Below are 12,861 nucleotides of genomic sequence, written 5' to 3'. Positions count from 1 at the left end.
GCCATCCAGCCTTGCCCTACTCCCTTGTGCCGTTACATATTTGCTCTGCCTTCCAAGCTGACTTGTTTTTTCCTCTATATTTGCCTGTACATCACCCCCTATTATAGCTCCACTCTGTATCCCATCCCCCTGCCAAGTTAGTTTAAACCCCCCCCCCCCCCCCCCCCCCCCCCCCAACAGTGCTAGCAAACCTCCCCGCAAGGATATTTGTCCCGTTCTGGTTCAGGTGCAACCCGTCCGACTTGTACAAGTCCCACCTTCCCCAGAAGCAGACCGAGTGATCCAGGAAATTAAAGCCCTCCCTCCTGCACCAACTCTTTAGCCACGCATTCATCTGCTCTATCCTCCTATTCCTGTACTCACTCGCACGTGGCACCGGGAGTAATCCCGAGATTCTATCAGACTTGTTTATGTGCCTCCATCTTGATACTGAGCCTTCATTTTTGGTGACTACTTAAATTGTTAGGATGAGGGGGCTTAAAAAGTTGTGGCAGAGGAGGACTGTTCTCTCCTGCCCACCGAGACCAACTTGTAAGGATTGCTCTTGGGACCAAACTTCATATAATGGGCCAGAAAAAGGCAATTACACCAATATTTATTCAGCTTGTTGGTTAACAGCAATCTGACAGTGTCGTCACACACTGTTATTGCTTGTAGTTCATTGGCTGCACTGCGCTCTGGGGTGTCCTGAGGTCACCTATATGAATGGCTCAGTGAGTAGCACTCTCATAGAAACATAGAAGATAGGAGCAGGAGTAGGCCATTCGGCCCTTCGAGCCTGCTCCGCCATTCAACAAGATCATGGCTGATCATCCAAACCCTAGCACCCGGTCCCTACACCGACAGCCATCCCACCCAAGCCCTATCCCCGTAACCCCACGTATTTAATCCCCCCTAACACTAAGGGTCAATTTTTATCATGGCCAATCAACCTAACCCGCACATTTTTGGACTGTGGGAGGAAACCGGAGCACCCGGAGAAAACCCACGCAAACACGGGGAGAATGTGCAAACTCCACACAGTCACCCGAGGCCGGATTTGAACCTGGGTCCCTGGCACTGTGAGGCAACAGTGCTAACCACTATGCCACCATGCTGCCTCTGAGTCAGGAGGTTGTGGGTTCCAGTCCCGCTCCAGAGACTTGAGCCCACAGATCTAGGCTGACACTCGAGTGCAGTGATGAGGGAGCGCTTCACTGTCTGAGATCTGTCTTTCAGATGAGATGTTAAACCGAGGCCCCTCTGCTTTCTGAGGTTGAAGTAAAAGGTCCCACGGCCACTATTTCGAATAAGAGTTTACCCTGGTGTTCTGGCCAATATTTATCCCTCAACCGATCTCACTAAAACAGGTTATCTAGTCATTATCACAGTGCTGTTTGTGGGAGCTTGCTGAGCACAAATTGGCTGCTGCATTTCCCACATTACAACAGTGACTACACTTCAAAAAAGTACTTCATTGGCTGTAAAGCACTTTGGGACGTCTGGTGGTCGTGTAAGGCGCTGGAGAAATGCAAGACTGACTTTCTTAATGCAAGTTCTTTTCTTTCATGTAGTGTCGCGTTTGGTTACCGTCTCCTTGGACCCATATGAGGCTTGTAAGAATGCCCATGCTATTGTGATCTGCACGGAATGGGATATGTTCAAGGTATTAAAAAAAAAAAAAAATAACTGGACCCTTCTAGTTTTCCTGGCTAGTTTTCCTCTTTTTATTTTTCTTTTGCTTCCTCTCACTCTCTTCCTGAAGGTAAGAGGGTCATCGAGAAGCCTGGCCCTCTGCTGGCCCCAATGGTGGCTCTACCCATGTAAATCCATTTATTTGCCGACTACTGCTATTATGGCTGATGTGGATGTCGAGCAGCAACTATTATTTTACATTAAGTTAAGCCAGATAATTGCGACAGGAGTGGCGTCTGATGCCGCCTTCTTATTTGTGAGCCGGGCATCGAGCCGTTGTCTGTTCTGGGTGGCCACAGTCCCACACTGGAGAGTTTTTAATTCTCCATTTGCGCGTCGAGTATCTGCATCTGCCACAGTTCGTGCGGATGCGGTTTAGGGTTTGCCCCCAAACTTCGCGGAAGATCAAAGCCGGGGACTTTCCAAGCACCACGGGGTTGACTATTATTTGACTGTAGGTCTATTGCAGCCAAGCCTGACCTGTCCTTATCTGAGGTAATCCAGATAATTGGGAACAGGAGCCACACTGGATCTAATCTGAAGTCCAGCGTTGATTTTTACCATTTTAATATGCTTTGTATGAATCAAAAAACATAAGGGAAATTCAAATATAAGATAATACATGTAAGATTCTGAGGGGGCTTGACAGGGTCGATGCAGGGAGGATGTTTTCCCTCATCGGGGAATCTCAAACTCTGGAGCACAGTTCCAGAATAAGGGGTCACCCATTTAAAACGGAGATGAGGAGGAATTTCTTCTGAGGGCTGTGAATCCTTGGAATTCTCTGCCCCAGAGAGCTGTGGAGACTGGGTCATTGAATGTATTCAAGGTGGAGATGGACAGATATTTGAGCTACAGGGGAGTCGAGGGTTATGGGGAGCGGGCGGGAAAGTGGCATTGAGGCCAAGATCAGATCAGCCATGACCTTCTTGAATGGCGGAGCAGGCTCGAGGGGCCGAATGGCCGACTCCTGCTCCTATTTCTTATGTTCTTAAATACATGTTGGTATAATTACGTAGAATTCACAGCACAAACAGGCCATTTGACCCAACGGGTCCATGCCGGTGTTTATGCTCCACACGGACTGCAGCAGTTCAAGAAGTCGGCTCACCACCACCTTCTCATGGGCAATAAATGCTGGCCTTGCCAGTGGCGCCCACATCCCATAAACGAATAAAAAAAATAAACACGAGCCTCCTCCCACCCCTCTTCCTCTAACCCTTTGACCAGTGAGGAGGATGCCAAGAAACTCCAGTATGATTTGGACAGGTTGGGTGATTGGGCAGATGCATGGCAGATGCAGTATAATGCGGATAAATGCGAGGTTATCCACTTTGGTGGCAAAAATAGGAAGGCAGATTATTATCTGAACGGCAATAGATTGGGAGAAGGGGAAGTGTAACGAGACCTGGGTGTCCTTGTGCACCAGTCGCTGAAGGTAAGCATGCAGGCGCAGTAAGCGGTTAAGAAGGCAAATGGTATGTTGGCCTTCGTAGCGAGAGGGTTTGAGTACAGGAACAAGGATGTCTTGCTGCAGTTGTACAGGGCCTTGGTGAGACCACACCTTGAGTATTGTGTGCAGTTTTGGCCACCTTATCTGAGGAAGGATGTTCTTGCCATGGAGGGAGTGCAGCGAAGATTCACCAGACTGATACCTGGGATGGCAGGAATGATGTATGAGGAGAGATTTGGTCAATTGGGCTTATACTCGCTGGAGTTTAGAAGAATGAGGGGATCTCATTGAAACTTATAAAATTCTGACAGGACTAGACAGACTAGATGCAGGAAGGATGTTCCCGATGGCGGGGGAGTCCAGAACCAGGGGTCACAGTCTAAGGATAAGGGGTAAGCCATTTAGGACAGAGATGAGGAGGAATTTCTTCACCCAGAGAGTGGTGAACCTGTGGAATTCTCTACCACAGAAGGCAGTAGAGGCCAATTCATTAAATATATTCAAGAAGGAGTTAGATATATTTCTTAAGGCTAAAGGGATCAAGGGATATTGGGAGAAGGCAGGGACAGGGTACTGAGTTTGGATGATCAGCCATGATCTCATTAAATGGTGGAGCAGGTTCGAGGGGCCGAATGGCCTACTCTTGCTCCTATCTTCTATGTTTCTATGTACCTTCTATTCCTTTCTCCCTCGGGTACTTCCCCTGCTGTACCTCGTCCTTGTGAAATCTGAACAATGGTTGGCTTCAACCAGTTACAATTGCGAGAATATGTGAGCACAAGGAATAGCCCTTCGGGCCAAATAATCCTTTATCGCAGATCATTAATTGGCTAATTGTGCGGCCTTGCTGCCATTCTGAAGGTAGATCAAGCCTTGACCCAGGCCAAGGTTTGGACCTGGGGTTTTCCTGCTTTATGTGGCTTGGTGCTGCCCGATAGGCTTGGGTATACCCTTGACTTAATCGGTGTGGCTGCGGGGGGGTGGGGGGAACTTGCAAAAACAGGAGTAATGTCCCATATTCTGTGACCGAGCTGGAAGTTTTTAATACTGTAAAGGATCTGGTGGTGCCCAGGATCTTTAAACATGGAAATAAATGTTTGCGCGATCATACCACGAGTTTTATTTGAAGGAATGAAAAGGTACTGTCACAGCATAAATTAGGTTACTCTCAGTTTATTCCAGTTACATCTTCCACTGCTTGCTGCCAAGAATAGTATTTGCAAAAGTATCTGATCTAGTGGTTAGTGCCAAGCAATCCTATTTAAAATGTTGACTATTTTATAAAATTCTTAATAAAATAATTGCAACTTTAATCCGGGGACCATGATAATTTGTGAGCATGGCAGGCAGAACCATTTTATTTTATTGCATGTGCTACCATTTTACAGAATGTTGCACTGTTTTATAATCCCCTTTTGTCCTTGCTAGTGTTATGGTATCAAGAATAGGACTGAACTGTCAGTTCTTTCCAATAACTTTCCACCAAAATTTCTAATCTCTGTCAAGGCTTGTCGATTCTGTGCTTACAGGACAAGATAAATAGCCTGCTTGCCTCAATTTTATCAAAACCCTTCATTACTCTGAAGACCTGTATCATGTGTCCGCTCAGTCTTTTCTCCTGTAAAAATAAGCTGAATCCTTCGCCATAACTTAGGCCCATATCTTCGCCCCTGAATCTTTTCCAATGTATCGCTGTCCCTTTCTGGGGTACAGGTGACCAATCCGTTCCCACAATTGGCTTTGCCAGTGGGATATTCAACATTATAACTCGCTCTGACTTGTAGTCCAGTGCCTTTCAGATGCAGGGAAGCGTCCGATTTGCCTTATTGATCACTGCCTCCTTGTTGACTTCGATAACCGCTCCCCAAAATAGTAATACGCTACATTTCTTCTAAAAATGATAAATATTTAAACTTTTTTAAAAAGGAAAAATTCTGAGCAACTAATGGGGGGGAAAGAGCTGAAGACTGAAAGCTACTTTCCAGAGACACTTGTTTTATAATCTTTTTCAATACCAAGAGGTGCTTTGCTGAAGGCCCTTGACGGAAAGCAGGCAAGCGAACTCGGAAAGGAAAGTTTTAGGAGAACTGACCGAAATCTTGGTCGGGAGAGAGCTGGGTTTCGTGTAGGTTTTTAAGAGTGAAGAGGTGGGGAGGTTTCGGTGGAGAATTCCAGATGTTCGAAGCTTGGCGGCTGAAGGCACTGCCATCGGTGGTGAGATGAGGTGAGGCAGGATGCACAAAGCCAGAGTCTGAGGAATAGTGTTTAAAGGATATACTTGTCATAGAGGGAGCGCAGCGAAGGTTCATCAGACTGATTTCTGGGATGGCAGGACTGTCTTATGAGGAGCGATTGGGTCGACTAGACCTGTATTCACTAGAGCTTAGAAGAATGAGAGGGGATCTCGTGGAAACGTATAAAATTCTGACAGGCCCAGACAGACTGGATGCAGGGAGGATGTTTCCCCTGGCTGCGGGCTCTAGAACGAGGGGTCACAGTCTCAGGATACAGGGTAGGACATTTTAGGACTGAGATGAGGAGAAATTTCTCCACTCAGGGTGGTGAACCTGTGGAATTCTCTACCACAGAAGGCTGTGGAGGCCAAGTCACTGAATATATTTAAGGAGATAGATTTTTAGACGCAAAAGGCATCAAGGGGTATGGGGAGAGAGCAGGAATATGGTATTGAGATGGAGGATCAGCCATGATCGTATTGAATGGCGGAGCAGGCTCGAAGGGCCGAATGGCCGATTCCTGCTCCTATTTTTCAGTTTCTGAGTGGTATAGGGCTGTGGAAGCTTTGCAGAGCTGGGGTGGGGTGGCTGTACTGGGTGGGATACTGTGCTTGTTTGGCTGGGCACAAGGGCATGGAAGATGGTGATGAGAAAGCAGTCAAGGTTGAGGTGCTGTGGCCAGTAGCGAGGTCACATAATGAGGGATTTGCGAATTTGAAAATGTGGTTGTATGCCATTTGGGGAGGGAGAAATGTTTCTGTGGAAGTAGTGCAATTGGAGGAGGGTTGGGGGTGTGGCGGGTAAGGGCGACGAAGAGGCGGCTGGAGATGAGCCTCATTAATGCTTGTTGTCTGCACTGCCATTTTGTTCTGAGTGGGTGGGTGGGCTGTGCTCTTAGTTTGTCACATTACTGGTTCCCCCTCCCCACCCACCAGCTGTGGCTCAGCGGGTGGCGCTCTCGCCTCTGAGTCAGGCGGTCGTGGGTTCAAGCCCCACTCGAGAGACTTGAGCACGAACTAGGCTGACACTCCTAGTGCAGCGCTGAGGGAGTGCTGCACTGTCGGAGGTGCTGTCTTTTAGATGAGATGTTAAACCTGGTGCTCTCTCTGGTGAATGTACTATTCGAAGAAGAGCAGGAGAGTTTTTCCTAGTGTCCTGGCCAATGTTTATCCCTCAACTAACATCCATCACTAAAACTGATTATCTGATCATCAATGTTCCCCCTAATTTTTTTTAGGGTGCGGTTTACAGTTTTGCGTCTGCACGAAATTTAACGTTGCAAACTCCGTCCCGCGCAACTTGGTGGGAACGTTGCTGGTCATGATCACATTGCTGTTTGTGGGATCGTGCTGCGTGCAATTTGGCTGCTGCATTTCCTACATTACAACAGTGACCACACTTCAAAAATACTTCATTGGCTGAAAAGTGCTTTGGGATGTCATTTTGTGCTCACGTCATGGAGTGGGGATTGAACCCACAACCGTCTGGCTATATAAATGCAAGACTTTATTTGGGGGCTGCATGTAGCGACACCGGTATTCCCGGCCAGAACGGAGAGGCTTGGGTTAGGGAAGGTCTGTGGCCAGCATGGGAAAGTCCTGAATGTGACTTCAGGGTAACTCTGCATGGGCTCTTGTTCCAGGTTCCGGTCTGTCCTGCAGTCTTGAGTAGGATGAGTTTGGAACGCTTGCAACTTGGGTTATGTTGAGTGTGTAAATGGGATATCAATGCAGATCTTGTCCAGATCTCCGTTTTAAGTTTGTCACCTTTTCAGGAGCTGGACTACGAGAGGATCTACAAGGCGATGCTGAAGCCTGCGTTTATCTTTGATGGAAGGCGCATTTTGGATGGTCTTCATGAAACGCTCCAGCACATCGGTTTCCAGGTAAGGGAATGAGTGGCAGAAAAGCCTACGTCCCAGCACTAGGATTGAGTCCATAATTGGGAGAGGTGCATAGCGGAGGTGGGTGCTAATTGGGTGTGGTGGGCAGGGGAGGTGGGTGCTAATTGGGTGTGGTGGGCAGGGGAGGTGGGTGCTAATTGGGTGTGGTGGGCAGGGGAGGTGGGTGCTAATTGGGTGTGGTGGGCAGGGGAGGTGGGTGCTAATTGGGTGTGGTTGGCAGGGGAGGTGGGTGCTAATTGGGTGTGGTGGGCAGGGGAGGTGGGTGCTAATTGGGTGTGGTGGGTAGGGGAGGTGGTGGGTGCTTGAGTTCTGATATTTTGCTCCGCTGCTGAATATTCACTTGAAAGCCTCAACTCTACCTAATATCTACACACCAATAAAAGACTTGAAATGTCCATATTTTTGTCTATTGGTGTTACGTCAGATCTGAACAATTTAAGAATTGGTGCCAATCTTGCCAGAATGATGTGCTAATTTAATTTAATGTGTGAGCTCATTTGCAGGAATGTTCACTGCTACCAGCGTAAAGAGCGGTGGGCCTCAGAATTCCGTGTCCCTTCAGGGATACGGATAACTAAAGGGGAGGCTCTCGGTAGTGTGGCAAAAATTGTACAAGTCTTCTGAAATACTCCAATGGCATTCCAACCCACTAGCAGCCTATGTCCCGGCTGAAGGGCAAGGAGATTAACAAGTGACAGGCAAAATTGAGAAGGAATTCCAGGTACCGAGAGACACCCAGTATTCGAGCTCCTGTTCAATGGCTGCTGCAGTGAAGATGGTGCTCCAAGTCCTTTGTTAAGAGAAGGGTGGCCTTCTTTGGCACTCCGTGTTGCCATTCTCATAAGCATAGAATCATAGAATGATACAGCACAGAAGAAGGCCATTCGGCCCATCGTGCCAGTGCTGGCTTATTGAAAGAGTTATCCATAGTCCCACTCCGCTGCTCTTTTCCCACAGCCCTGCAAATTTTTCCTTTTCAAGTACAAGTATTTATCCAATTCCCTTTTTGAAAGTTACTATTGAATCTGCTTCTACCGCCCTTTCAGGCAGCGCATTCCAGATCACAACAACTCGCTGCATTAAAAATGTTTCCTCATGTCGCCTCTGGTTCTTTTGCCAGTCACCTTAAATCTGTGTCCACTAGTGACTGACCCTCCTGACACTGGAAACAGTTTCTCTTTATTTTACTCTATCAAAACCCTTCAAGTTTTTAAACACCTCCATCAAATCTCTTCTCCTTCTCTGCTCTAAGGAGAACAAATCTTCTCTGCTCTAAGGAGAACAACCCAAACTTTTCTAGTCTCTCCACGTAACTGAAGTCCCGCATCCCCTGGTTCCAATCTAGTAAATCTCTTGAATTATTCGTTACTTACGACGTTGGATTAAGCATGAGTCTTGGACACCAGAGTTTTCTTGTTTCGCCTTTATGAAGCTCGGCGTGAAGAGAAGTTACACAAAGTACAATCCAGCGTAGTCATGTGCTCTTCAGATTCAGATACTCTTCGGGTATTGTACTGCTTAAAAACTAAAGATCGCAGCCTATTTACCCATTGATGAGTTCCGCCCAACTCCCTTGTTCTCCCCTGTTGCCACATGACCTGGCATGGTGCTTCCCCTTCAGTAATCTTCCTTCATGCCTGGACTTGCCTTTCATCATGAGCGACCTCCTGTCTTTGTACCGCAATTAGGCTAGCCACCTTCCATTTTTCAACAATCTCCTCTGCACCTTCTCCAAAGCCTTGACATCCTTCTTAAAATGTGGTGCCCAGAATTGGTCCGCATTTGTTCCCATATGAGCAAAAGAAAAGGCCTATTGTCACATTGTCTCATGAAATACTTGCCTCTGGTAAGGAATTTGTGATAAATCCAGAAAGTGGAACAAGGAACTCAAGAGAGGCTAGATGTTAGAATTAACACGAGTACTTTATTAACAACTGGGAAACACATTTACAGACAGCCTGCATCAGCATCCTGGCATTCCACCTTGTGCTGACCTATACAGGAAGCAAACCTCTGACCTTAGTAGCAGCATTGGCTACAGCACCACCTGGTGGATAACCTTAATCATAACATCCCAGATTACTATAGAATTCTAATTTTTGTTTGTCGCCATTTTCTCATTTGCAAGTGTTGCACTGCTGGAGGTGGAGAGGATGTTGCTGTTGGACAATGGAACACTTTCCCATTTCGCGCATGTCACGTTGGCTCGGTATCCAGCACTCCCAGGTCGGGTGAAACACTGTTAGAAGCAGAGTAGAGCTCCTTTTATTCTGCCCCCAACCCCAACTATAGCCATTTGTACCAGTGTGATCTTTCCACTCTCCACTTGAGTTACCCCGTGGCCTGTCTATGGTTAGGATCAGGCTTGCACTTTGTCTAAACATCCTTTCTGATGGGGCCCCTTCACACCATCATTGGGAGAGGACTTCAGTCCCATCAACATAAGCTGGCAGCGCAGGACCCCTGCCTGGCCGTGAAGCTTACAGGGAACATTGGCCCATTCAACATACCGTGTGGTGAAGGTGCTCCCACAGTGCTGTTAGGGGGGGGGGTTCCAGGATTTTGACCCAGCGACGATGAAGGATCGGTGATATGCTTCTAAGTCAGGATGGTGTGTGACTTGGAAGGGAACTTGGAGGTGGTGGTGTTCCCATGCGCCTGCTGCCCTTGTCCTTCTAGGTGGAAGAGGTCGCGGGTTTGGGAGGTGCTGCCGAAGAAGCCGCCGTCATTGTAAATACCTGTTGGAAATACCTACTCCGATCCCAGTTGACCCAGAAACATACAATTTCTGAAGGGGATTGACCGGGTAGATGCTGAGAGATTGTTTCCCCTGGTTGGAGTGTCTAGAACCAGGGGTCAATGTCTCCGGATAAGGGGTCGGCCATTTAGGACTGAGATGAGGAGGAATTTCTTCACTCCGAGGGTTGTGAATCTTTGGAATTCTCTACCCCAGAGGGCTGTGGATGCTGAATCTTTAAATATATTCAAGGCTGAAAGCGATAGATTTTTGGACTCTAGGGGAATCGAGGGATATGGGGATCAGGCGGGAAGGTGGAGTTGAGGTAGAAGATCAGCCATGATCTTATTGAATGGCGGAGCAGGCTCGAGGGGCTGTGTGGCCGACTCCTGCTCATAATTCTTATGTTCTTACTGGGAGGAGGGCGCATGTTTTGGACTGCACTATGAGCCGCGATGTAATGGCGCCTCTAATCAGTGTCCCCTCTCATTTTTATTTGAGCTGGGCGGTCGGTCCCTTCAACTGGCTGAGCGCCCCGTTCAAATTTTCCCGCCTGTGCAGTTTCTACTATGTCGAAGCCTCTAATGCAAGTTTCCGTTTCTCAAATTCCGCCAACAGGTTGAAACCATCGGAAAGAAGGTGACCGAGAGGATCGCGTTCACGGCCAACAAGGAGATCTCCAGGATTGACTTGCAAGCTCCTCCGGCCAAGAAGTTGAAGATTTAACGTGGCCTTCGGTCATGGCCTTTTATACACTCAGTATTTTTTATAAATGAGGAAAATTTTCAATCTATATCCATTCTGCTTAACGACAACTACACTACAATTTTTAGCTAGTTTTTATAAAATTTTTTACAGGGGCCTCGACGATCAGTGTTTCTTATCCTTTTGGTTCGGACGGGGCCTACACAAGAACTGGAGGAGTTTGCACTAGTTACGCTGAGGCCCAATGTCCAGCCTGTGAGGTCATCATTGACTAAGTTATTCTGAATTTTTAATCATAGGAGTGGGAGGGAGGAGGAGCAGAAACCAAGTCCTTTCCGCACATCCTCCTAGCAATTTCCTCATGGGCCAATTTGGGTTGCCAACGCTGGTTTGGACATATTCCGGGAAGGTGTCGTCACGTGACCTCCGGCCTCCAAGCGCCCCCCCCCCCCCCACACTCCTGCCATTGGTTGCCCAACATGTCCACGCTGCGCAGGCAACGTTCCCTCTAAGCCCCGCAGATCTCTCCCGGCCCCGCACAGCCCGGGACCTGCTTTTTTCCAATGTTAAATTTCACGTACCCAAAGGGGTGGGGAGGGGGGAAAAATAACTAGGGGGACAACATTGCTCACAGGGCACCGCCTTCCAATTGGAGAGCGAGTAGACCCTTCCATTACCTGATTGGCTGATTCTTGACTGTCGGTCACAAAGCCCTTTTTCGTCATCGACAGAAGTGGTTCCAAGAAATGGTTTTTGTTTCTTTTTTAAAAACACAATTTTGTTTCCCGCCCCTGTGAATTTTCGCCTGGGTTTGCTGGGGGCCGCGTCCTGGAGATTTATTCTTTAATTCTTGGAGACTCCAGGCCAATCCTGGAGGGTTGGCAACCCGAGGACCAAGTGGGTTAGAACCTTGCTGCTTTCTTAACTGCCTTCCTTCTCCCTGTCCAAGAGGGGGCAGTGACTTTCTAGTCTTTAAGCAAAATGTGACTTGGTCCTCCTTTTTTATAAAAATATATATTTTATAAGTTCACTGCTCTGTTGGTGCCCTCTGCTGCTGGTCTTCATTTAAAGATTGTCACCTTGTGATCAGCCCAAAACCAGATAGTGGGCAGGAGAGGTGCAGGGGGTATTTGGGTGGGGTGGAGGAGTCTTGGGGGGGCAAAAATTCGGTCGCGCCCCCTTTGGGGCACTAACTTCGCTGGGGCGCTGCTTTCAATGGTAGCGCCCCAAGAAGGAGGCGGGGCCCTACTGGAAGCACTCCCCCTCTTGCGGCGCTCCCAGGGTGTACCACGGCGCAACGTGCTGCTGCGCCACGCATGCGGTACTGCAGGTTTCCCCCTGATTTAAAAGGGAGGGGCCTTGCGCAGCGCAACCCGGGGCCCAGCTGGGCCACCAGGGGGTGCCGGCAAAGGAGCCTGGCTGACGGATTGCGGCCGGCCGGCACCTTGCGAGGGGGCAGGTGCTGTCAGGCGGCCAGCAAAAAAAATGGCCACCCGGCACCTCCCCTTTAATCGCCGCACGTACGCCCCCCTGACCCTGTCGGACACGGCATCCGGCGGTAAGTCGGGGCGCGACCCAAGTTTGTAAGTGGGGGCGCTGTGCGTGGCGATGGCATAATCGCCGAGGGGCGCTTCCACCGCCACTAGCCTCCTGCTGAATTTCACGGGAGGCGTTAACGAATTTTGCCCCCTTAGGCTTTTATTCTGACTTTATTTTCTGTTTGACGTTTCATGACATTTTTAATAACTCCTCCATAATATAAGGCACAGTAGCAAGTGAGGGGTGGGGGGGGGGGGGCGGGGAAACGGGGAGAGAGGGCGGCAATGTTCCCGCTAAGCTGCGGGACCACGCTAAAGCTCCCGCGCAGGCCGCTCACTAGCTTTTAACGTTATAAATACCGTGCATGCGCAGAAATTTAAAGGGACCGCGCATTAAAAGAAACGAGCCGCGCAGGACAGAGCGTAGCTCCCAGGGAACGTTGATTGGGGGCAATGCTCCCTGTCAGCTGTGTGGCCGTGCAGCACTCCGGGGATCCCACGCAGCCAGCCTGTCGGTACAAAAACTGCGCAAAAACAGGGGCCATGCGGCGCCAAAACAAAAATTAGAGGGAACTTTAGTTGGGGGTAGATTCTATTTTAATCATCAGAACTTTAGT

General features: G+C 48.6%; 1 protein-coding gene across 1 annotated transcript in view; it reads left to right on the top strand.

Annotated features, from left to right (window-relative positions):
• LOC147114343 (UDP-glucose 6-dehydrogenase-like) overlaps positions 1–12,470 on the top strand; it is a 62,828-nt gene extending 50,358 nt beyond the window's left edge. Inside the window, exons 10-12 of the mRNA XM_085995994.1 lie at positions 1,554–1,645; positions 7,136–7,246; positions 10,620–12,470. Coding sequence (XP_085852120.1) covers positions 1,554–1,645; positions 7,136–7,246; positions 10,620–10,727 — 311 coding nt within the window. The 3' untranslated portion in view covers positions 10,728–12,470. The remainder of the gene's footprint in view (positions 1–1,553; positions 1,646–7,135; positions 7,247–10,619) is intronic.
• The last annotated feature ends 391 nt before the right edge of the window (positions 12,471–12,861 follow it).

This window comes from Somniosus microcephalus, chromosome 8, assembly GCF_052327205.1.
Source record: "Somniosus microcephalus isolate GS21.2 chromosome 8, FLI_Smic_1.0, whole genome shotgun sequence".
In the NCBI taxonomy this organism is placed as follows: domain Eukaryota; kingdom Metazoa; phylum Chordata; class Chondrichthyes; order Squaliformes; family Somniosidae; genus Somniosus; species Somniosus microcephalus.
Note: the sequence above shows the minus strand (reverse complement) of the source record. Positions and strands in the feature narration are given on the sequence as shown.